Here is a 26,672-nt window from a genome sequence, read left to right as displayed (position 1 = left end):
AGCATTTATGTAATTGACTCAATTTTGTTGTTAATTCACTGACTTAAATAATTGCAATTGCAAATAATCTTCAGAACAGCACTACACAGAATTTTTTGTGCAGATTCATTAGCTTAAGGGCTACATAACTAGTGAACATAGCATTAATAAAATAATTTGAGCAAAGAAAGGAATTTATTCTGCTCTCAAGTCCTGCTTTCAAAACATTCATAATGCTTGTAAATTTCAATTGCATCAGTAAATATTTTTTCATACTAAGCATCTTACCCTTTTTCAATTTGCGAACAGCTAACATACAATGGCTAGGAGATAAATCCCATATTCTTAAGGTTTTGTCATCACTTACAGTGGCACAAATAGGTAAATGAGGATGAGTAGCTAGACCCCAAACTTCCCCCTCCATGTGACCCTGAAAAAACACAATGAATTTGATTTCTTTTTAATTTAAATTGAAATATGAAAATTAAAAAAAAAAAAAAGAGAGAAAGAATATGCATTATTTAGAGGATAATAAATATCTGAATAAAACCATAGAATGCCTGAAAAAATTCACTCTTCTACTTGTGCAAAACTATAGTAATTTGTATTACAGAAGGCTTCTGCAAAATAATCCTCACACACAAGTCAATGTCACAGGCAGTGGGACTGAGTGCACCCTCAGCAGGTGTGCAGATGGCACTATGTGGGTGCTGTGGGGTGAGTGAGTGGGGTGCCCAGCAGGCTGCAGGGAGGGCATCCCATCCAGGGGGCCCTGGGCAGGCTGGCAGGGGGACCCGTGCCATGGAGCCCAACAGGGCCAAGTGCAAGGTCCTGCATGTGGGTCAGGGCAATCCCAAGCACAAACACAGGCTGGGCAGAGAATGGACTTAGAGCAGCCCTGATGAGAACTTTGAGGTTTTGGTGGGCAACAAACAGGACATGAGCTGGCACTGTGCTCTTGCAACCCAGAAAGCAAACTGTATCCCAGGCTGCATTAAAAGAAACTGAGCAGCAGCTCAAGGGAGGTGATTCTGCCCTTCTAACCCACTCTGGTCAGACCCAGTACTGTGTCTGTCTCTGGAGTCCTCAGCACAGGAGAACATGGCCCTGTTGGAATGGCTCCAGAAGAGGGCCACAGAAAGGGTGAAAGGGCTGGAGCACCTCTCTTATGAAGTCAGGCTGAGAGAGGAGGGGGTGCTCAGTCTAGAGAAGAGAAGGGAGGTCTTGTTGCAGCCTCTTAAAGGGGGCTTATGAGAAATAATACTAAACCACTTTTTAGTTAGGTTTAGTAAGGTGACAGGACAAGAGGTAATGGGTTTAAAGTAGAAGAGGGTAGATTCAGACTAGATAGAAGAAAGAAATTTTTTATGACGAGGGCAGTAAAACTGGAAGTGCTTGCCCAGAGATGTTGCAGATGCCCCATCCCCAGACCCAAGGTCAGATTGGATGGGGCTCTGAACAATCTGATCTATTTGAAAATGTCCTTGCTTACTGCAGGGGGCTTGGACAAGATGACCTTTAAAGGTCCCTTCCAACCCAAACTATTCTGTGAACAAGTTTTTTTCTTTATCTTAGGTTCTAACATTTTCTTTTAAAAAATACAGTTCTTCATGTATTGCACTGGCCACTCAGAAAGGAGAGAGTCCAGAGATTTTTACTTAACTGTGAAATAAAAAAATATGTTGATGCAATGTAAAAATCTGTTTAGTAGTCAATCTTTTAAAAATGCAGTTGCTTGGTATGACAAGTTATTTTTACATAATTACAAGTAAAATCTCAAAACAAATGACAAGGAGACAACTTTTATTTAGCACTCAAGAGAAGTTAATAAGGAATTTGGAGGAAGATCTACTATTTCAGACACTTTTCTTATTTTTCCAAAACAGATCTATGATCTTGGTCTGTTTGGAAGGATAAACCCATTGAACAAACTATTAATGAAATTCTATGTTCTGTCTTGCTCATTAAGGAGTCATACTGGTATAGTCTAACTAAAAGTGATAGTAACTCACTGACTTCATTAGTAGTTAAAGTGCTTCTTATTGCACAAGTCTTTACTTGAGAAATAAAATCATGCTAGTGGTATGACATATTTGACTGCTATTTAACACATACCTGAACCAGCAGAGTTATTGGTCCACTCTTATCCACCTCCAATATTTCACCATTCTTTGTGCCCACTAGAATATGACCATGTCCTAATGATATGGCACGTATAGAAGGATTATCTTCTAAGAGGAGACCTAGAACATTAAAATGTTAGAAGATAGGATTCTTAACTATACCTTAAAGAGGATTTTTCACACTTATGCACATTACATTCTCACTGTAGAAAAATCTACTCTCTTACTGCAGAAAACGTTCTTGCACAAAACAATGTCTGGATTAATTTGTGAGGGATCAGCAATACATCAAGAAGTTTAATAGGCCTGACTCTGTGCATGTTAGTTATCAATTACAACACTATTTGCCTCCAATTATGGTACCTCCAATTCTAGCTTCTTGTAAACAAGCTATGAGAATGAGACACAAATCCTCAAATCATCTACTTTAGAACCTAGCGAACATAATTTTAAGGGAAGGAGATGGAAGAGAAAAAACTAGCCAGAATGAAAACACAGGGAACTGTAAATTAGCATTAAGATCAAGAATAAGTGGTAGAAATGGGAAAAATAGGAATGAAAATGTTCTTTAATTATTTCAAAAGACATATGCATTTACAGAAAATTAGCTACTAATACCTTGCAAAACTAAGCATAATTCTGAATTCCTTCCTTTCTCGGAAACAAAAAAGATAAGGTAAGATACTTAATGATCAGAAATATAAGAGGCTTTTTGCTTCCCACTTTAATAAAAACAAAACAAAGCAAGAAACACCTGGATGATAAGAAACTTACAGCTAGACCAATTAATTTAGGCTAATAGTAAACTAAGTATTATGACCTGCACCCACCAAATGTGCAAACTGACCCTACAACACACAACTCTACTCCCAACAGAAAAATTACTTACTTAGAATCAATGAAGCTTAAAAAAATTTATTTTAGTATTCATAATGTCAAATGTGGATTGCCTCTTACTTGGAAAGCAATTTTGCAAAGATTTCTGAAGAAAGTACTTTAAAAATAGAACAAAACATGGGATAAAGTCTGTGTTACCTTTGGATCCAGGTGCAAGAGCAGCCCTTTTGATGGCATAGGTTTTGAGACAGCGTTCAAAGGTATCATCCCAGAGAGCCACTACCCCATCCTTTCCTCCAGTGACAAATCCCTGGGGAAAAGAAATAAAGATCACTGGTTATATTTGATTATTGTATTTCCTTACTTTTTCAGTGATTTCTGCCAATACTGAAATGGACTATACAACACTTTAATGCACAGAGCTACAGATGTTAGAGATGAAAGGAACAGGAGCAACAGAATGAGTGATTTCTCTTCCTGATGAAGGCAGCACAGTTCTGTACAGTGCATGTACACCGGCTTGGATTTAGAAGTTCTAACCTGTATGCTTCTACCCTTCTAGAAAAATAAGAACCAACATATTATAGTGTTTTTCCCTGATATTTAGCCTCCATATCCCTTTGGCATTTCTTCTTATTACTCGAAACAAGACTTAGTACTGCAAAAATTTGATTAATGCTTATATTTTTAAAATATATGCACATTTGTGCCATCCTGTCTTTAAAAATTATATACAGGTATTTAACAAAGCAACAGGTATGGTTAATACTGAAATCATTTGTTCTTTCCTTTGGAGCACTCAGCTCTTGTAGTATGAATAACATGTGTTGTCCAATGCTACTTTTCTGAAATGCAAATATTAGGAGGTGGAGTGACTTGGTCTAACACAGCAAAACACCAACATAACATTAAAGACACACAACATTAAAGACAAAAAATAATCTAACTGGAACACTCATCCATATTTAAGTACATGCTTAAAGGCTTTCCTGGGCTAAAAAGAAGCCAAGAATCTGGAGAAAGTACTTAATGATTTACAGACTGAATTTATCTATTGGTAGACAGTAATTACACTACAAAATAGTACAAGCATAATCTCTCTCACAAGCTCACACATTCCATTGAACATACTGATGCTTAAATCAATTCCTGCTATTTCTTTAGTAAGAGCTTATGAAAATTACTAAGATGTCACTGGCCACAAGGGTTTGAGAAACAGCATGCTACATAATAAGAAACTGCATAAACACTATTTTGCACTACTGCATAAAACACTACTTTGAATCGGGACCACGCAAGGCTTTTCTGTAATGAAAATAAGGACATGGATTCCTGGTTGTGGGAAAGGTTTGGCTTTATCATAGACTCTTTGTCCAGACATTAAAAAAAGCAATGAGCAGTTTATTTACTTTTTCCAATGCGTGCATGCTGAACACAGGACCATCATGTGCTTTGACAGTTTTTATGAGAAACACATCTCTCCAAATACACACATCCCCCGTGGAGGTTCCTGAGAACGCCATCTCTTCTGTCCAGCCATACACTGCACACATCATTGTGTCAGTTCTTCCCAATGCACCTATGCAGCCCTTTCTCCCAATTAGTCCTCCTCCTGGTTCAGACCAAAAACAAGCCATTAGACATCTGCTTGCAACTATAGCACAAGAACTATATAACCATACCCACAGCAACAAGTCCTTTTCTTTTAGTCCACCCATGCTCCCCAAAAAATTGAGATTTAATACTATAGTAAATAGTTATACTGTTGGTAACAGAATATGTTCTAATTCTGAAAAGTGTTCTTACCTGCTCTCCTCCAGAATTTCATGTGTTTAATTCCAACTGTAATCAATTTATCAGGCATGTAAGGATTAATCTTAACAACAAAAATCTTATCTTTGCTTCCCCTGAAATGCAAAGCAAAATCATTTAAATATAAGTGTAACTCATAATATTTTTAAATAGGGTTGGGAGCAGTTTTTTGTTTTATTTTTATGTATACCTGCTCTATCTTGCTAACATTTATTTTCAAATCATTACTAATAGTTTATAATGAGGAAGTAGAAAACAAAAGAAACAACATACTGTGTCCTGTTCTATTTTCATTACTTTTCAGTTTCCTAGGCAGATGAGTAATTATGTGACTTCAAAGAGGCACAAGGAGGCATTTTCTTTGCAAAACAAAATGTATTTGCATTAAGTTTGGGTATAAGGAATTTAGATCTTTGATGGCTCATAATGATACTTAAAGGAGTGAAGTCAAAAATCTTATTTTAAGTTTGTTTATCTTGGAAACAAACTGCCATTGTCATTCACCATTTAGCTGATTTTTTTCTGGTTTTTTAGAAAAAAAATTATGCTGCTATTACATCTTTGATGGAAATTACAGTTAGTTCTAAAAACATCAAGACCTCTTATGTTTTAGATTTCTTACTAGCTTCTATAAAACTAATGCTTTGCTTCAGTCCCACATTTTGAAAAGCAGCTTTCAACTATGTTTGCCATCTATGCAAAGCAATGCTTATAGATTGTTTTTCTTTACTTAAAATGCAGAAGAGCACCCAATCCCTAATTTTTGCTCCTTGTTCAAAAGGGGCAATAATCTTTTATTTCCTGTCCTTTCAGACCACTAGATGAACTAGTGGCTGAATGCATTAAACAGTTTCTTTCCAAACTCACAGTCGTCTTCAAAGTACAGATGCTGCTCTCAAAAATTCTAATCAATTCCTTCAATTTGTGGGTGGGAGAATTGAAAAAAAAATTAGGTGAAAGGCAGATAAATATCTTCAGAGAAGCCAAGCTGCCTGGGCTTTTGACAAGTAACTGGGAACGGAATATCCTTCTTTATCTACATCATCTATTCAGAATTTTCATTCTTTAGTGGATAAGAAATTCAACATGTGTTTAAAAATAAAATGAGTGTCAATTAAATTAAAGAGCAATAATGGATGAAAGGGAAGTTGACACTTTTTTAGCTGTACTGCAGAGAGTAATACATCTTTTTAAAATCTACCTAGAACAACGTTTAGAGTATAAGCACTGGATCCAGATAGAATGGGACAAAACCCACTCACACCACTGCTTTATTTAAAGCAATAGATCCTTAGGAGAAAAGAAAAAGTCAAAGGTTTAAATAACATTAATCAAACTTAGAAATAGAATTCTATCTTGTAGATTAAAACAATTTAATAAACATGTATTAAATAATCTGCGCTGACACAAAGAAACTTTTGAAATATTTAACCTTTGTATACTACTTAGACCAATTTCCTGTTCAAAATAGAGCTGACTTCAAAGTTAGATTAGGCTGGTCAGGACCCAGAAAGAAAATGGAAAGAACCCTGAAGAAAAAAGACCTTTGCAAAACAACTGCAAATGACTATTCCAAGAAAGGTGTGACCTCTGAAGAAAAAGATCTGAACATGCCATATATCACCACCTTTAAGAGGGCAAACACAAATGCATAGAGTTTTAAAGAAAATATTTCAGAACACAGCAATGTCTCCTGTGCCATCTTCCCTCACCAGGTGAGCAGCCACTGTAATAGTTCTGGTTGCCTATCAGACCTTCATTTACTTCTTCCACAGAAAGTTTTTAACATTACATAAACGTTATTGCCTGCATCACGTATGTAATAGAAACTGCTAATTTATTAGAGAACTCTTATTTTTTAATAAATATATTTTTCTTACTGACATTTGATAGTAAATCTAGGTACAGAGTTTAAAACATAGTTAAATTCCTACCTTACTGCTGAAAGCTTTTCTCCTTTTTTCCAGTCCCAGAGTACAATAGTGTGATTATCATCTATGCCAACAGAAGCCAATCGTTTCCCATCCGCTAGAATAATACATTTATTATTAAGAGAGTAGATAGATAACTATGTTGCAATAATAAGAAACCATATGAAAAATATTATAACTTCACAAATATAATAAGAATTTACAAACAAGTAAATAAGCAGATGATGTTTTTAGAGGCATGTTTTTTTATCCATTTGCTTTTAAACTTGGATGAAGCGTAGCACTTTAAATTATCCTGTCTCAAATTAGAACTTAGAAGCTCTCTGTTGATATTAAATCCCTTGTTCTGTTAGCTGTTGACATAGTTGCACAAAAACATTCACTACAGGTTGTTCTTGTGAAAATTTCATGTTCACTCTGAAAATCTCTGTTCATTTCTGAACAGGAAAGCACTGAAGCCATACCATCAAATTTGTGAAATGCCCTTAAACTTAGTAGTACTATGAAGTCTTGGAAAAGTTTTGACATATATTCCACATAAACTTTCAATAAACAAGCTGTTTGTGCTCACTCTAGATCAATGACTTTCTGACAGGTATCCATTTTTGGAATTGCTATATATCCATGCCAGAATTTGAGAAATGACATTCATATCTCGAAAAAGGATAAACCAAAGTAAGAAGCATCAAAAACCTCAAACCATTCATCTTTGTGATCACACATTGTTGCTGTGAGTTCAGAGATTTTATCCAAGAAATCCAAACAATTAAAGAATGAATAGAAGCTAGTGGAGCAGAGGAAATTTAATATTGGTACAGGAATTCAATGTAGGGGGTGTAAAAATCTCAAGGGATTTAACTGATATTCTTCTGTTAGTTTAAAGTGGAGACAGAGCCTGTGTTTCTGTACAGAACTCCCTGACTGGACTTCCTGAATGTTTCAGTGTGCTTTCCACATGGCTTTCAGGATTTCATTTAAAGAAGAAAAAATTGCACACCTGATCAATTTGCTCAAAAAAGGTTCCTACGCAGCTGTAAAGCAGACACAACACTCCAGATCTGTACACCTGCCTCATACAACCAAAAGAAATTCTGAAGTGCTCAGCTCAGCTGTTAAACAGGACAGTAGCTGTTCTTGCATTTCCTATGTGCAAGACTCCAAAGGAGGTTTTCCTAATGAATGTTCATTATAGCACAGCAACTCTTATTTGACATTGAACACTTGAGAACATTTTAAATACAAAATTTGCAATGTAAAGGAACCCCCAGTTTCTCAGTAGAACTGATTATCTTGTATCTTCACACAGAAAAGGGAAAGTGTAAATACATAAATAAATAAATAAATAAATAAATAAATACTTATTACCTGAAAAATCAACAGCACAAACACCATACTGGTGATAGCCCTTTAATACTGAGAGTGGCTTTATTGTTTCTGTATCCCAAATGTGTATTGAGGAATCTCGACCAACCTGAAAGTATACATATTCATAGCCATTTTTTTCATTTCTCAGTTATTTCACACAGTTGTTTAAAAAGTATTAAGAATACTTCAAAAGTATTTGAAAAAAAATTACAGTGATAGAATTTGCCTAGTATTACTGTTGTCTGGCCAGCAGAATATTATTCCTTTTGCTGCTTCCCAAAGACCATTTCCCAGCTGACTTAGGCACATTATTCACAATTAACTAAAGTCCTCCTGTGGGGGGGAGAAAAAAAAGCTCTTCATTGATTGCACTGTAGCATATTTACTCCATCAATTTTTCATCAATCATTCCCTGTCTAAAAATAAAAGGCTATTTTTATTGCTAGTATGTCAGCTTCTCTACGTTTCAGAAATCAAGGTGACTTTTGCTGCTCCCTGCTGTCATTACAAGGCAGATTCTAATACACTGACACCTGTGGCACAGAAATGCACTAGTGTAGGCAACAAACCTGGTAAGAATAAGAAATGCAATATAACTTATTATTTTCAACTATGCACAAAAGCACTATTGGCCAGCACTTAAAAGATTATTTGCAATTCCAAGGGTTTTGCACCACACTGCACAAATAAAAGGGTTGCAAAACCAGAACAAAACTCTCTTTAATTTAAGTCTCAGAAAAAAACTAGGATCTATTTCTGTTTTTTTCACAAAATTAACGTGAAATATTTGTAAAGCTTTTCAGAACATCCACTATCAGGAAGCTCTGAACCAGGGTGGTATGAGGAATTTGATTACTGCATTACCTCATGTAATTTTAATAGTTTCCTCGTGTAACATAGTATACAACAATATGCAATGTGTATGTATAAAGTAGTATATAATGGAGTGTATCTTTCTGCTGACAGCAAAAGTTATTGTAAATTCAGGGACATTTTTATTCACAGCCTTTATTACTCCAAAATTAAATCAACTCAATTCTTATATTTAGGGCTAATTTCTTAACTGACCCACAGAGTTACGTTAATCTCAACATTTTTATAGAAATCAGGAGCATAATAAACAAAAGCTTATTTCTAGTTAAAAATTCAGCTCATATATTTTCCAATTTATTATACAATAACAAGAGCAACAATGATAAAAATGATAAGCATAAATAAGAAACCATGAAATATCAGCTCAAACCTTCAAGTCCTAGTGTATAAATATTTACCGGAAGAATTATTTGTTTGAAAACATGAGTGAAAATAATTTATCCAAAATAACTATCTAGCAAAAGATAAAATTAACTATTATTAGTATTATAAAATGAATTCAAGCAACATACACTCCTTTGTTGTATGCACAATCAGTACACAGTTTGTGTATAGGTGATGATGAAAAACATAATGCATTAAATGGAATGCCAGACTAACAACAACTGCTCACTTCATACTGTAAAATAGTAAATGAATGCAATGCATAGATAACTTCACAAAGCAGATGTTAAAAAAATATATTTTATCTGCACATTTCCTCTACCTTTTGTCAAGAAGCTGCAACATAATGCCAAATAAAAAATATTAATCTGTTCTTAGTTTTAAATGATGTTCAGAAAAACTATGGAGACTATACTCTTACCATGATACAAATAAATGTAAAAAACACTCCTGTGTCAATTTTTTACCACTATTCCATCTGCAACAGAAATGCAGTCCTTCATCTGAATAAATGTACACTGGATACTCTTTCCCCAAGACCTTTCTAAATTCAGTAGTAACAACTGCAGATAGTTATTGCGGACAAACAGGAATCCCACCTGGCCTGTTGCCACGTAGTCCTTGAGGGGGTGGATGGCAAGGCAGAGGATGTCGTCGTCGTGGCCCAGGTAGAAGCGCTGCGTGTTCTGCTGCCGGTTGTACACCACCCCCAGTGCCGCCACGTGGTACACGATCTCACCCGTCTGCGTGTAGAACAGATTGCTCCGGCAGTCATAGCCCCTGTAACTGAGGCAACAAAAAGGTTTGTCCACCAAAGCCATAAACATCTACACTGAAACTGACATCAAGTCATGCTGGTGAATTTTGTGTGTGTAAAACTCACTGTTACTTACCAATTCCTGTTTTGGGGTTTTACAATTATGAATATACTTCCCATTCTTAAAGGAACATCAATTTATCAATCTAATTTACTACTCAGACATCAGTACTAGAAGCACTAGTTTAAAAGTGGCACTTGATAGTTACTTTCCACAGCTAGTTTGCAAGAGAAAGTAATAGCTAACAATTTTTTCAAACCACATGGAGAAGTTGGGCGTGCAACATGTAGTTAAGTAAAGAATGTCCAAAGTATTAGTTTTGGCTATTTCCTACTGCTCAAAAATCAGGCAGCAAAACATGACCATTTCTGGAAACTTGATAAGAGAAAAAAATGCCTTTTTTAATAGAACAGTTTCTTTTTCTGAACTTTCTGCTGTCGTAGTGATACAGGAACTGGCATGAGTAGGCCAATTCCCAACTAAGGTCTGTATACACTATCTCTGTACACTCATTTCTTCCTAGGTGTGACTAAGACCATGAAGTTACATCCATCTTTCCTTATGTACACAGTGCAACCATATGCACTGGGGAAGTAATGAATCTGTAAGGCAGCTGACCAACTTCAGTGTAATGAATATTCCAAACACCCCAAATCCATGTTTGTAAACATTAGATCTGTGCATCACTGGAAAACAGCAGAGCACATACTTGGAACAGATTTGAATATAATGTATTTCAGTTGGCTCACCTACAATACACAAAATGGTATTTATGTCATTGTATGTGATTAGAGAAAAAATTACTAAGATCACCACACAAAGTTTTTAAACAGACCAGCAGACAATCCAGGCCAACTGCTCCCCAGAAGAAGAATATTGTGTTCCATAAACTTGCATTTCATTTTGGAATGAGAATTCCAAAATAGGATGCAAGTTCCTGAAATACAATATTCATCATGAAATTCCTCCCTGCCCAGTTCTAACCTGCCCAGGTCCCTCCAGATGGCAGCACAGCCATTGGGTCTGTCAGCCTCTCCTCCCAGCTTTGTACTGTCTGCCATACTGTGAAGTCCAAAGCTGGGTCTCATTAGATCACAAAAAAAGAGAAGTGAACTTCTTAAACTGGTGAAAACTGTGATAGCAGAGAATTAAAGCATTTAAATAGGGCTCCCTTCAACTCACTGTTTAGACTGGTATTCACAAGCAGACTCTTAACTTCTGATTTGGTCCTAGTCCAGCAACTTTTCGGTGTCTGCTGAGTTACTTTCCCTTCAAGGTCTCTAGCAGAATCTCTCCTCACATTTGATCTGAGGCTCAGCTATGTCTCCCTGCTCTTCTCAAAGTGACCAACAACCTAGACTCAGAGTACAACTGCAGGCTCTTCAGTCCTGTTTTCTTCTCCCTCCACCCGCATCCTTCACTAACAGCCTCCCCCCACAGCAGCACATGCAGATGTTGGGAAGCTGATTTCTGCCTAACCCAGAGTGCTGTCTGCTTGCAGCCTTCTTAGATATACAGCCACTAGGTTTTTAAGGAACAGAATATACAATGACCTACAGTAACTATGAAAAAAGGAAACAAAAAAACCTATCATGGTATGTAACATCACCATTTTAAGTACATGACAACACTCGGTGAGGGGCAGGGATTATAAAGGCAGGCACAGTGCCAAAAAAGATACCTGAACCTATAATTGCTCAGACATCATTTTCCTGTGCTTCACTCTGCACTGTGCTCTGCTAAACATACTAGATTTTCTTTGAGAGCACAAAGTAATAAAAAAAAAACAAAGCCAAATATTCACCCTAAAGGAAAATATTAAAAACACAAACAAACAACAAAAACCAACATCTATGAAAATATGCATGCTGAAAGAAATACTGGACATTGAGGAATTTCTTGCTAGCTTAGCAGTCACCTATAAAAGTAAAAGATGTGAAGACAGCAAAAGGGTTTCAGGTCCTCCTACACGCAACCCAGAAACTCAGCATTTTCCCAGCTCATCAGAACAATTGCCTGTATACCCTAAATTAAACCTAATGGAACTGAGTACGTTACTGCCATGTATCACAGGACTACTCAAAATATCCAAAATGTATCTAGGATGCAGGAAAATAGTTCTTATTATTCATAACTTCTTGTGATAGCAGTTAATTTTAGTTAAATTCCTCTAGTTATTACAAAAATTAGTACAATCGTTTACAATTAAAATACAACATAATTTGCCAAAATTTAATTAGTGCCAACAAAGACTCTGTCACCATATTAAACACATTTGGGCCAGTTTACTAACTCCTTGAAAATAAAGGTACTTTTTACCAGAGGGAAAGTGATGGGACTAGGTTAAACAGCAATGAAAAGCATACTGCAATGTAGAAGATCATTCCCTAAGAATATTCTACACTGTTCCAAAATACTTACATCTCCATATTATTAACCCAATTTAGAACTGAGATTACTAGCTAATCTCTAAAAAAGCATTAAGAGAAATAATTTATTCACATGCAGAAAACAAACCAAAGAAATTTACAAGGCATCTTTATTAGCAACGATAAATTAAATAATAATGAAAGCAAGCTCTGTATTGTTGTTACAGAATAATATATAACAGGGCACAATAAAAATAAGAATGCCATAGTTAATTATCCAGGATTGATTCAAGTTAATGATACAGTAACTATCAGAAGATGTAGCTTCCTAAGTGCTACACAGGGAAAAGAAATTGCTATTACCAAAGTCATGAATAGCAGGGGCTGCATTCAATTTGAGATTCAGACATGTAAACATAGGTGCTCACAGGTTTGTTAGATACATTAACTCCTACATTTTAATCAACACTGTTGTAGTCAAGAGTCAGTTGGACCTGCAGGGCTGCTCAGCTGGCCAACCACCAGCATTGCATTTTACCTGAGCCAAATCACTCCTTGTGCTCCACTGATTACTGACTGAATCTCCAATGACTGTGATGGAAGTTTAGATATACACATAAAACCATTTCCTTTTGGGAACATCACTGTGAATTCTGTAACCTGAAGCTGAACCCTACCCACATCTGAAAGTTACACATCTATATCCAGCTAACAGGCAACTTCACAAGTACTGTCCTCTCTGGGAAAAGAGTCAAGGTCCATTGCTTGTCTAATGCTGTAAGAGTTTCAAAATTTGCATGTTACTCCTCAAAATATATGTGGGAAACTTCCACATGTAGTCCAATCCTCCCTCAAAATCTCTAGAAGAATCAAATATCAAAATGAACATGACTGAGAACAGAGTCTTTAGTACAAGGGTGGAGACCTAATTTTTAAAAAAAATATTCTGCCTAGCAGTAGTTTTCTCAAGAGGACCCACTCATAGGCTATTCCCTTCAGATGCTATTTGCAGGTGTTTGTAGGAATCCATGCAAGATGTTATAAGGCTCTCCTTACAGAGCATTCCCATGTCATCTTGAAACTGCTACCAAATTTGATCTTATGGTAAGGTTAGTTTATTGAATATCCTGAAATTCAAACTAGATTGTGCTTAAATACTTTGAATATTGAAAAATAATTCTATGATTCTATGAATATTCAAAAATATAAAAAAATCATTCTTGTGAATTCAACAGCATAGCTCTGAGAGAATAGGGGACGTGAGTATTACATGTGCATCTTTATTTCCTGCCAGCAAAAAGAAAGCATAATAAGTATTGAGTCCAAGAAAAAGGTTCTTCTGAATAGTTCATGTTTCTGAGCCACCATACAGGAATAATCAAAAAGAGGCCAAATTTGTACACCAATTTAACAAAGTGTTTCTGATCATGACTGAATCAGATCTCTTAGAGAAAGACACAATTGAACCTCTTAATAGAAGTCCTTTCCTCATCCATGTTAGTCAGAATGTGGCTCACATACTCTGAATTTTATTACCTTCCAAAACAGGAAGTAACCAGAGGTTTAAGAGGTTTCTTACAAGTTATCAAGTGATTTTTAAAAGTTTGTCATTCACGGCAGTTGACAAATTCAAAACACAACACCAACAAGCTCAAAAACCAAGAAAGGAAGAAGCGCTTCCGATTCCCCTAATTAAAAAAAAAAGCACCACTTCTTACATTTTCAAGGAACATCCAAGACATTTCCATTGCAGCTAAAGAAAGATGAAGCAAAGCAGACTTCCTGAATCAGAGAATATGCCTATTACTCACTTGGATGTGGGTCACTTTAAAGTTAACAGCCTGGACATTGAGAAAAATCTGTTGTTCAGCATGGATTCTTCATTAGTTTTCTTGATGCCCATAGGGTAACCAGACAGAACTCAACAGGACATTCTACTTCTGGTCATTCCTGGATATTCTGGTCAAGCTTCACTTCTGTTGTGAAGGAAATAACAATAATACCAAAGATCCAGGTCCCTTGCTTGTGCTACATCTTCTTCAGGATCATTTGGTTTTATCCTTAGACCAACTTTTAGAGACTACATACAGCAGCTACCCACCTTAATGCATTCTCTTTACAGATAGAAAAATCTTCAACTGAGAATTTGGAAGCACCAAAAAGAGAAATAAAAAACCCCAGCTCTGTACCAAGCTTCCCAGCTGTCATAATTTTCAAAGCTACTATATGTCTTCTGCAGACAAAGTTTCTGATTTGAATATTAACTATTCTTAGCCAATTAATTTATTAAGCATTGCATGTGGAAACTACTACAATTGTTTAAGTGCCATTATAAAGGCAGTATCAGTAACTTCTCCCTGCATTTAGTTAGATCTGAAAAGAAGCTGTTTTCCTGCAAAGAGGTATCTTTCGAAAGGAAAACTTGACTTGCAACATCTTACTTGAATAAAGGTTTTGGTTTTGCTTTATATCAAGAGAATTTATATTTCTGATCATTATTCTAATGTAGTAACATCTAGTACCAGTTTGCTTTAAAACACCACTTCTTTTTTCTGATAAAAAATTCTTCACTTACGAAGAATTATGAAAAACTACTAATACTAAAGATGAAATTGTAAGATTTCAAGGATGCATCCAAAAGTCATTCTGCGTCTCAAAATAGCACCAAAAAAAGAATAAACTCATTTTTAACAAACTTACTAGACCTATTAAGAATTACATTTAATTCCTAAATTAAGAAAGGAACATGTAAGTTGTTTCAAACTAGGTACAAACAGTTTATACTTCTTTTTTTAAATAAATCACTGCTAGAAACACCACTGTCCAGAACCCAGTCATCTTCAACTACATGAAGTTTCTGTTCTAGCTATCAAAATCATACATCAAAGAGAACTACTGCTTTCCAGATAGTGAAAAGTATGGGTGAGATTACTGAATACTTTATTTAGTCACTTGTATTCAAGCAATAAGTACCAGCTAAAGTTTGAGTTCAAATTCACTTCAGAATTCATGTGTAGAATTACTATGCTGGCATCAAAGCTTTCTATTTATTTTGCTTAAATTTATTTCTATAGATATAAATAAAAATAGCAAATCATAAAGCAACAGGCATAAAAGTCTTTAATCAGATTATTAAATTATAAACACCAGTCTATAAAATCAAACAGTCTGCTTGTATATTTTAAAGAATGCTAGTTTGCATACCCATGAACAAAATGTAGTCTTATACTGTTCCCTGGGGCTCGCTCACGTCTCTTAGAAGCTGCACTTTTTCTTTTTTCTTTGCATTGCTCTTTAAGTTGAGGTAGATCTTCTTTGTAAACCTTTAAGAAAAAGCATACATAACTGAAAAAAACCCTCCAATACCTACAGCTGGTGACTATATAGTGCAACTTGGTTGTAAATTGCATTCTAGGATTACATGTAATAATTTTTTTCTGTTACTATTAATATCTTAGTTGTAATTATTAATTAATCATTCTATGTTAATAAGCTTGTTCTTTTGAATACATGAGGTAAGAAAACTTCTAAAGGTTTTGGTCAGTTCCCGTGCCATCTCCTCAGTCCTGAGATTACAACAGTCTTCATAAATGACCAACATAAACACTAGGAAGCTTCCAACTGCCATGAAAACTAAAATCTTTACCTGTCGACGATAGGTGATCTGTGTCTCTTGCTCAATTTCAGAGTCCAGCTCTGGAACATCAGACTGATCTGAATCTGATTCATCACTATTAGAATCAACCAGACTCTCTGTCACCAAGAAAACAGAAATAAAAAATTAAGTAACCTAAATTACAAGCCAGAAAATTTAAGCTAACAGCCTAAAGTTTCTGATTTGATTATCAATGCTTATCAGCTACAACATAACATGCTAATAATTGACCAGAACAATTCTGCTGCCACATAGGAAATAAGCCATAAATACAATAATTTTGGGTGCTGGAGTGAGTTAGTTTTCATTAACTAAAATAATTTCATGAGCTTTAATGTAGGAGGAAAGGAAAAAGAAGATAATTAAATAATCAGTATAAAGCAGAAACTAAGACTTGCACAAAATTAACAAAGGGTCCAAGGAGAAACTTATGTTAAAGTGAGCCACTGATGCAAGTAGAAATTCTTCAAATAGGTTAGGAGGAGGGAAAAAATTATAGATAGGAAGAAAGAGGAAAAATTTATTGTGACTGCAGAGAAAAAGTGTAGACACAAAGTTTGACATGTAGGAAGAGCCTATTACTGTCTCCTTGTGCATTTTTCACTGAGAAGTTCAGACCTGCATCTGTATTTATTTACCTGTATGCTAAATATACACTGATACATATTCATCTGATCTGAGCAATTAAATGGTGAAACAGCCTATTTTATTGTAACTATATTCTCATTTCCCCAGATGATTCTCTAAATTCCTTTAGGAATTTCCAAGGGAGGCACTCAGTTAACTGTTTTGATTTTAGGAACCACATGAGAATAACTGTTTAATTAGTCACTAGTGGAAACATGATCTTCATTTTTTCCCAAACACTAAACATCTATATTCTGCTTAAAAAAAAAAAAAAAATCAGCTATAATACTTACACTATCATCTAAATACTTCAAAATTTTAAACAATTAGTATAAAACCGTATTTTTCCAGTGACAATTGAGCATGCAGTTGTTGCCAATTTAGTAAAGGGTGATATATATACAGAATTCAGAAATTCCTATCTATGTTTGAACTTTTAAAATTTTTCTTTGTAAAAGGGTCACAGCAGTGAAGGTTTTTAATACCCTTGCTAGGCTGAACACACAGGTGTGATGCTTTGACCATTGCCAAATGCCAGTGCACAGATTTTTTAAATCCTCACCAAAGATCAGTTAATGCCAAACCAGGACCACAGGGTACTGGCAAATATTAGACAACTCTATCAGGTGCTTCAGGCACCTCCAAAGTTTAAAGAACAACAACTGTTGTAATTGAGCAGACTCTCAATTTTGAATATTTATTTCAATACCATCACCAAAGAATTTTATTTCTCTTTTAGCCTCCCTGCCTTCCACCCTTTTACGGTGTTTCTTTCAGTTATTTCCTTACCTTGGGGTGCTATATGAAGAGTGTCCTTCAGCTTGCGGTCGGGAACAAACTTCCACTGAAAGACAGAGTGATCAGCTCCCCCGATGGAGACAACCCACTGGTGATCATGAGACCATCTGACGTTTGTGACATGAGCAGAATGACCAAGATATTTTTTAAACTTTGCTCCTAGAACAAGAATAAAAATATCCCTCAATATTTGTGAAGTAAATGTTTCAGAATCACCCCATAAAATCATATTAAAGAACCCATAGAAAAAGTAGTGTTTAATAAACATTGGTATTTTAATCAATAGCAACATTTTTTTGCAGTTTTCACAAATTTTAATGTGTGTATAAGATACATTTTTTAGTTTAGGTTCCAAAATATAATAACTTAATCAAGTCAAACACAAGAACAGAAGACATATGATAATGCCGTATGAGGTGTACCAGAGATTTAAAAAATTTCACTGTAATAATTTTATTTTACTTTTTACAAAGTAAAATTATTACTTCTACTTTGAAAAAAATACAGTTATTTAAATCATGTATATTTAAGTCTATGAAAACACCCCCATATACATGCTTGTAGCACAAGTTCCCAATGTACAATGTCAGTGCTAAGCATTTCTGACAATTCATCTCCTCCCACGTTTAGCAGTAGAACTGGTAGTAGTAGTACAGCTACATCCAGTCAACATTTTCATGGCTGCATAACCACAACACAGTCATTGGATGAGTTACTGAAATTAAGTTCCTAACAGCACTCCATTATAAGCAATCTTTTTAGATCAGAAAGGCTTCGTTGTTTCAGAGCTGTTTGAAGAACTTCATTCTCCACACCATTCAATTTTAATGCTGGCTACAACTGCATGGATAGGTCTTAGGATATGTCTTCAACCTTTATGTATTTAAATTAATGTTTTGGGTGCTGTTTTTAAAGACTGGTATTCCCACATTTTGTTGAACTCTTTTTGAAAAAAGTGATATTGAAAACCATTTCATTTTCCAGTCTTCTAGTACATTTTTCTTGAATAGTCACAGTTTTAAAATATGCATATAATTGAATTTAAAAGGCACTACCTTTTCTTAGACATGGGTACCGAAAGAGCTTTACTATTCCATAATCATCAGCTGTAACCATAACTTGACCAATAAAATTCGCATCCACAGAATTTATATCATTTATATCAGAATATTTGGGCCAGATTCCATTAACTTCAAGGCCAGAAACACAGGTCCATGATGCCCACTGAATGCCTTTCAATTCCTCCTTGTTTGTTACTTCTTTTCCACCTAAGCAAAAAATAAAGAGCCATTTCTCAATATTAGCTCACGCAATTTTAAAGAATGCAACATTTTTAAAAACTCTCTAAAAATTGAAACCAAGTACAACAGAATTAAAAACTAACTTCTGAAATGGCCCTGATCTAGTATTGCCTATTATGACCGACAATATCAGTAAGAAGACTTCTCAAGACTATTTAACAGAAGATCACAAGTTTGGTACTTTATAGTTTTTATTATTTCTTGGTATCTGCTTGAGGCTGTGCTATTTTTTAAGTGTTTATACATGCATACATTCTAAGATAAAGTTCATTAAAAATTCTGTTGCTGAATGATTGTAGAAACTTGGATTATTTAGAGCAAGAACTGAAAAACTTACATCTGGCCACTGCAAATTACTAAAACCACCTATTTTGTGCTTAGATCCTTGTTCCATTATTTCACACCAGTTCTGTCTGTAGTGAGATTGATCCAGTCTCACAAGGTAAGAGGTGAGGAACTGAGTCAGACCAAAGGCCCATTAAATAGTGTGCTCTGTGTGTTCTGGAAAGGCCAGAAGCCAAGGGCTGGAGCAATGCAGGAACAGTGAAAGCAAAGGTGAAAGCTGTGAGTCAGACTGAACACACACCTGCAGAAGGTGAGCAGGACAGCAATCCACTTCTCAGCCTTTCAATCACTAACCCATGTAAACTGTGATCAACAATACTGTTTATATCCATAACTAAGTCCTGCAGGTCTTGTGCCAGACAACTCTAAGTTCCTTAATTCATTGTGGAATTTCAAGTGTTACACAATTTGATCATTACTTTGAAATGTATGGGAGATTCCTCTAACTCCACTGACTTTGATAAACTTTTTTTCATAAACAAGGTTTCACAATCCCACATTCTAACATATGAAGAAACTCCAGGTTGAAAGCTGTCTTACAACTTCAAATTGCTCATTCTGTGTCTATTTGTTACTGTCTAATTAAATTCTCACAATCTTTTCTTACACATCTTCTGCTGCATTCAATGCACAGAATCAAAGTTGGGCATAGAATGAATGGAATGTTTCAGCAGAGAATCATAAAAAGCTCCAAGAATCTGTGAATAATGTACAGAGCAAAGCATAAATCTTTATAAATCTGTATAAGAATGAAGGGACAAGATAAAAAGTGGTGATAATACACAGTTACTACAAATAAAAATACTACAAAGATGAGTGGAAAGAATACAGAATATTATGTAAAGAGTGTATGCAACAGACAGAAGTAAAACGTTGTGATAAATACTGCCACTGGCATATTCTAAAAAGGACTACTTCAATTTCAAGCTTTAAGGTAGCACTATGTGCATGTCCTCTACAGAAGGAACTACCTTAACAGAAATTATTTCAAGACTGTGGGACACTTCAGTCAAGTTTTCAAGAAAACTGTTTTGAAAACACTTGCAATAATAGGGTTATCACAAAGTTCCTCACTGTAAAAGCTCTTTTAAATTGAATTCCTCAGTCTGCTGCATAGTTTTAGACAACCAAATGCCTCTTCTGAGCTGCAACATACCTATTAGTCCACACACTTTAAAAACCATTCAGTGTAATAAAATAATAATTTATTTATTATCCAAGCTCTATAAGAACAAAGCTATTAAGCTATTGCAAAATTTAATTTAAATGCTGCATTTTAATTCTTCTAAAAAAGTGGGAGCAAAAATTTATTTTCGAGAAACAAAATAAATTATAAGGCAGCATCTCTAGTATAAAAATATACATTGGAAAGAAGACTAAACATATAAGGATAAAAGTATTTCAGGAACTTTGACAGAAAAATGCTGCACTTACTCAAATGTGGCAAATAATCTTATGAACTTACAAAACCCTTCATCTATACCCCCATGCTTTGAACCAGGATTTACATTTGGTTTTTTTTTTTACAAAACCACTATATGTTATTTCTGTTATAAGTAACAAATAGCATGAAGGCAACCCAGAACCTTACCTGGCATTCTGTAAAAAAGTCTCTTTCCATTGCCATCATTGGTCTGTAAGTATTTACTGTCTGAGGACCAATCCATATGTGTGATGAAGCTTAAGGATCCAATACATTCCCCAACTTTCTTGTATCGCTGAACAACACCATATATATCCACAGAGCTGTCATTGGAGCCAACAGCTAAGAAATTCCCATCTGGAGAATATTTGAGTTCATGAATAGCTTCTTTCCTGTCTTTGATATGAACAACCTCAGTCATATCTCTGTAGTATGAAAGAAAGCATGTCATAAGTAGAGAAGAGCCTCATCATACTGTCAAGTTCCCAGTCTAAAAAACGAGCAAGATTGTGAAATTATATATTGAACCTAACTGTCCTCTTTGCAACCACAACACTGCTGTTTTTAGAGTTGGTTAGGGCTTCATGGGGAAAAAAAAAGAAGGAAACAGTGACACAAGAAGGTGCTTCACTTGGCTGAAGGACAGGGAACAAAAGGAACTGTTCGAGCTGGGTTCACCAGAAAATTCCATCAAGTAAATTATGAGATCTTTATTGACCCATGGAAGAAAACTTCACTGACATGAGACACAAATCTCATTTTCCCTTTAAAACTGTGGGATCACAGCAGCACAAGGCAGTACTTGTTTTGTATGCATGATGTGCTGACAGCAGAATTCCAACACGTAGAAACAATTTACAAAGTGATGAAAATTTATTTCTTAGTAGTTCAAGGATAATTCATAAATATAAAACCTAAAGTAAAACATTTCCTAGAAGATTGCCATTCCCTGCAAATAGGCCAGTATACTTTTTCAAATGGGTTGTTATAGAACAACATGAACATACATAGCACACATTTAAAAAATCTGAATACTCTCGACAATTTACAACAAAAACACAAGTGACCACGTGCACGGCCACAAGAGATCAAAACATTAATAACATATCTACATTTAAGTTTTGTACCATACCTGACTCTAAGCACGGTGAAAGAGCCATCCTTCATGCCAAGAGCAAGATGGATTCCGTCGGTGCTGACGGCGGCACAGCGAATGGGCTCCTCCATGTTGCACCGGGCAATCAGAGCATGGTCTATTAAACTCCAGATTCTAAAACAAAGCCATTATTTCTCATGTAAAATGGGTGTGCAGCTTTGTCAGAGAGAAGATGAAGCCCTCCATTTTTGCACAATGCTGGACATGGCAGTGTCCCTATTTTAAAATAATTTTCCACAAGGAAAATCTAAAACCTAAGTGTGAATTATGCATACAGTAAGAAATATTCTTATATTTTAAAAGGCAGAAATATCTCTAATATGAAAATGTGGGGATAGATTAATTTTGATTTTCTGAATATAAAAAATTATAGCATATGACAATAAATGCTTTTAGACCACTCCTGCAAAAATTCCATTATTTTGCTAATCATTTTTGCCAGAAATATTAAATAACAATTAGAGACTTTGATGAGTATAAACAACTTTTCCTATTATGAATTCATTATTGATAACTCCTTATAACTAATAATATTCAAATATGTGAGGTTTTATAGCAAGGTAGATTACATCTATTATTTACAATCATATCTGGAATTTGAGAGTAATAATAATATTAATAATTGAATTACTGATTTGTTTAACTGTGTTGCACTCAAGATATTCAGCAAAAATGCCAACACATTTAACTTATAAGAAACAAAAGGCAGTTTTGAGCAAAAAGGAATAGAGATGAACATGTAGGAGGGAGTAATTTGGTGCGCTTTTTGAGCATTTATATTCTGTTTACAATGCATGGACTGGGTTTGATGAAATTCACACATTAAAAGTTAATTTGCAGCATTTGGAAAAGTAAATATGGTAAGAGTAAAATGTGAAAGTTTTTATCCCATATTTTTTTCATTGCAAGCTGTGCATGCTTAACATAACTCCTGAAAAGGAAAGACTTAAAGGATACTTGTCTCTGAGTGCTCAGTGTTAGCCCAAACAAAATGTTTTCAAATTTCATATATGGGGGTTTTGGGAAATACATACTTCCACTGTATTTTATTACTGAGGATCACTCATTTCCTGGGTAACTTAACTGTAGGAGTACATCAATGCCACATTTCACTAACTTTAAAATGGATACATTTCAATTAGGCTACCTACAAAATGAGTTGATTGCCTAAAACTGTATGCAGTTTAACAAAGAAAAAGAATTAACCTGACAGATCGATCATCGCTTCCAGTCATGGCCAGGGGTTTTGTAGGGTGGACAGCCAGAGCCCAGAGCTCTCCTTCACAATGCCCCTGCATCAGCAGGAAAGGCTTGTTGCGCTCATGCACCACAATTTCAAAAATTTCACTGTCTTGTGTCCCAACGAGTATATGGTCTCCTCTCCAGCAAACACTTCTTACAGAGAGACCTGTAGAAGAGATTGTTACTGAGAGATACATCCTCAGAACTTGTAAAATGAGTAAAGTAGCAAAAGACGAAGCACAAAAGCAAGAAAATGTCAAGAAATGTCCATATCCCTTCTCTTATTCCTGGATTTACTTCTTTTACTCTTTTTATCTGTTTCATAGATAGTGGCATACTTGCCCTTGGAACATAAACTTTTTTATGACAACTTGGAGGATATACATAGGCTATACCAAGATGTAAGACAGTGAAGTAGCAGAAAATGCAATTAAGAAAATGAGCAAGAGGACAGGTCATAGAGACAATCCTCAGAAGTATATATTAAAAAAAAAAAAAAAAAGAGTGAAGGGAAAAGAGTCAGAAAACTAATTTTATTCAATATAAGATTTTTTTAAAACTTCTTGCTCTGCCATGGGCATTTGACAAGCCAAAAGTTTATGGTAAGAGTCTGTTACATCAGAAGTAAAGGAGGCAACTGGAGGTGAGAACAAGTCTGAAAGAATGAAAATGAATGAAACAGCTTTCAGCTACATGCATCAAAATTGAGAAGCAGCAGCTGAGTAAATTTAAATTTAAAACAGAGCCACTCTACTGCAGGGCATATTTAAAATTAAATGTGTTCCATCTTGTTGCAATACTTCACAATCTTGGTGGGAATGCCATGTCAAATATACCATACAAAGACTTCACTTGTAATCAGATATGAGATACCTGAGTATCTCATTGCTATCAGACATTCTAACACATTTTCAAATTCTTGGCAAGATATTAGAAAATAACAAAAGTGACTGGGGGTGAAGAAAACCAAATGCCAACAAAAGCAATATTGTAAGTGACACTAGTGCTTCAGTACATGTTTGTATTCTTATCCTAAATCATTACAGCAACTGTATCTGAAACACTCTATGTAAAGTTTTAGCATGACATGAACTGAAACTGAAGTCATATTTACAAGTAAGCAGTGTTCGAAGTTTCACAAAACTGTAGATAACATCCAAATAGTTTTAAAGGATATTTGGATAACTAGCAAATGAAATTGTTGTACTCCATGGTTTTGCACTGTAGATCTCACTGTCTCAAGTTCTCTTAAAGCATTACGGTTCCTTGTTAAAAACTGCTGTGCTCTAGAAACAATATGCATTAAAAATTAAATCTGTGTCTACATCATTATCATATGTACTGTTTGTAAAAGTAACTGTGGCCTTCATACTAGTGGGCATGATCTATTCTATTTCTAGCAAATAGTTCATGGTAACATACATAAAACAACACTTTGGGTTTTAAAGTCTTTTCTTGTTCAAATTACTGATAAATTTCCTATCTTATTGGTATATTGACAGCAACAAACTTCTCTTTACCTTTATACCCCTGGTCTGTTTCCCTGAGATCAATCACAGTAATTGGTTTAAAATTTAAGTCCCACAAGCGAACACAGCCATCCCTGCCACCAGTGGCAAACCCCTCTTCACATGCATTCATGCTGAAAATTCCTGCCTAAAGAGAGAAGAAAGTTACTTTTAACAACATACACAGATTGGAGAAAACCAGTGTGCAACTAATACAGGCTTCAAATATGAGAAAGTCAGAAACGGAAAGAAACTCGAAACAAGCAGAATTAACCACAAGTGATAAACAGAAAGTGAATTGCTGCAGGAATGTTTTCCTTCTGATGATCATGGTGATGCTGCTTCTCATCCCTAGGAAGAGCTTAGTTTCATATTCTCTTGCCTTAGGACCTGGTCCAACTCTGATAAATGTCAGCATGAAGATTTCCCATGATCTCTATTAGGATTGCTTTAGGGCCTTTGTTGCTAGTACTCAGCTGCTATACAACAATGCAAAAAAAATCTGGGATTTTTTTATTTTTTAAACCAAGGATGATTGATTTAAAATTTAAGTTTAGAAATAAAACTTAAGAAAAACAATGATCATGCTACACCATTGAAAACTTAATATAAATTCTTATTTTAAAGGCAAACATCAGGAAACCAAACCTAACCCATTTTCTTCAATTCACTTGACACGTTTTCTTCAGGATAACAAAGAGGCAAAGATGATGCATGCAGTATTAAAATAAAGATACTATAGCCACATAGCCACTATATTTGATTTAACATGATACATACCTAAATGGCATACACACTATTGGGTTTTTTTAATTACCTACACAACTCACTAGCCTTATGTTCAGAAATAACTCATACATTTCAGTAAGCAAAGCTACTGAAAGGGCAACTTCAGCTGATAAGCCTATGAGAATTTTAAAAATTGCTTTATATTTATTTTAAGTATGTAATATTCAGCTACGACAAAAGTAAACAAGACAGCATTAGAAACAATGGAAGAGAAAATCTGTCTCAATTCCTGTCCAAAAGGAAGTAGACCAGCCAAAAATATACACATATCTTCTAAAATATTGGTCTGAAATTTCAGTTTTTCAGAAGTAAAGTTCCAACAGTTCTTTAGAGAGAGTCTAGATTTTATAGTAATGAAGCCCATTAACTGCAAAGATCAAAGCAGTCTGCAAAGGAGGGATTGATTTTTGGGGGAAAAAAGAGCTGTACACTCACAGAACAAATTGGATACAATGTGACTTGTAAGAATTCTGGGGTATTCATGACTATTATCTCCTACAAACACGCTTTTTCTTCTTAAATTACAACAAATAAAAATATCATCATGGACTGGTCATAATGAAATATGGATTGTGTTTGCTTCTCTAGCATCAGGTAACAAGGATAAAATTTTTCATGTTACAAAAAAAGAAATCTTTCAGCTTTCACCAAAAAAAGAAGCCTACTCTGATATCAAATGACAATGAAATCTGAAAGACTTGGGTGACAGAACTTCAAATTTTTTGGCATGTCATGTCCATTCTCAAGAAAGAGACTTTTATGACAAACCACAAGTTCAGGAGCAGTACGTGTATAAACAGAAATGTAGTGGAATTTTTAAGTCATAAGCAGATTAGAAGTCTAACTCTCATTATCTCTAACATCTTGAAAGTCATCTGTTTCTTTAGGAGCCTAGAGATTTTTGAAAATACAGCACAAAGTGTATTTCTCCATGTGTGCCTATCTGTTCTACTGCATTAACCTTTACTATTGTGAGCAGAAGTGTTATGAGGAGCAGCTGAGGGAGCTGGGGGTGTTTAGCCTGGAGAAAAGGAGGCTCAGGGGAGACCTTTTCACTCCCTACAACTGCCTGATAGGAGGCTGTAGCCAGGTGTGGTTTGGTCTCTTCCTCCAGGTAACAAGTGACAGGATGAGTGAAATGGCCTCAAGTTGCACCAGAGAAGGCTTAGATCAGATACTAGTAAACATTTCCTCACTAAAAAGGTTGCCAGGTATTGGAAAAGGCTGCCCAGGGAAGTCCTAGAGGGATAATCCCTAGAAGTGTTCAAAAACAGGTGGAATGTGGCACTTGTGGGTAGGGTTTAGGGGTGAACATAGCAGTGCCAGGTTAACAATTG

The 26,672-nt window shown here is 35.3% G+C and overlaps 1 protein-coding gene across 7 annotated transcripts in view; it reads right to left on the bottom strand.

Annotated features, from left to right (window-relative positions):
* EML5 (EMAP like 5) overlaps positions 1–26,672 on the bottom strand; it is a 98,719-nt gene that overhangs the window by 40,022 nt on the left and 32,025 nt on the right. For 6 of the 7 annotated variants that reach the window (XR_011679146.1, XM_071426656.1, XM_071426657.1 and 3 more), the window contains exons 6-21: positions 24,559–24,694; positions 23,003–23,204; positions 21,773–21,910; positions 20,809–21,065; positions 18,627–18,839; positions 17,563–17,730; positions 16,138–16,244; positions 15,696–15,814; positions 9,904–10,090; positions 8,048–8,153; positions 6,686–6,779; positions 4,746–4,846; positions 4,349–4,551; positions 3,138–3,249; positions 2,095–2,222; positions 268–409 (exon numbers count right to left, since the gene is read on the bottom strand). Coding sequence is in view for 6 of the 7 variants with exons in the window: in XM_071426656.1 (XP_071282757.1) it covers positions 268–409; positions 2,095–2,222; positions 3,138–3,249; positions 4,349–4,551; positions 4,746–4,846; positions 6,686–6,779; positions 8,048–8,153; positions 9,904–10,090; positions 15,696–15,814; positions 16,138–16,244; positions 17,563–17,730; positions 18,627–18,839; positions 20,809–21,065; positions 21,773–21,910; positions 23,003–23,204; positions 24,559–24,694 (2,413 nt within the window). In the remaining variant the exon portion in view is untranslated. The remainder of the gene's footprint in view (positions 1–267; positions 410–2,094; positions 2,223–3,137; positions 3,250–4,348; positions 4,552–4,745; positions 4,847–6,685; positions 6,780–8,047; positions 8,154–9,903; positions 10,091–15,695; positions 15,815–16,137; positions 16,245–17,562; positions 17,731–18,626; positions 18,840–20,808; positions 21,066–21,772; positions 21,911–23,002; positions 23,205–24,558; positions 24,695–26,672) is intronic. The other variant, XM_071426655.1, reaches the window with a different exon arrangement.

The sequence above is a fragment of the Agelaius tricolor genome, unplaced genomic scaffold, assembly GCF_023055355.1.
Source record: "Agelaius tricolor isolate 1412-34295 unplaced genomic scaffold, bAgeTri1.0.p SCAF_5, whole genome shotgun sequence".
NCBI lineage: Eukaryota > Metazoa > Chordata > Aves > Passeriformes > Icteridae > Agelaius > Agelaius tricolor.
The sequence above is the reverse complement of the archived record's forward strand: the minus strand, read 5'-3'. Positions and strand labels throughout refer to the sequence as shown.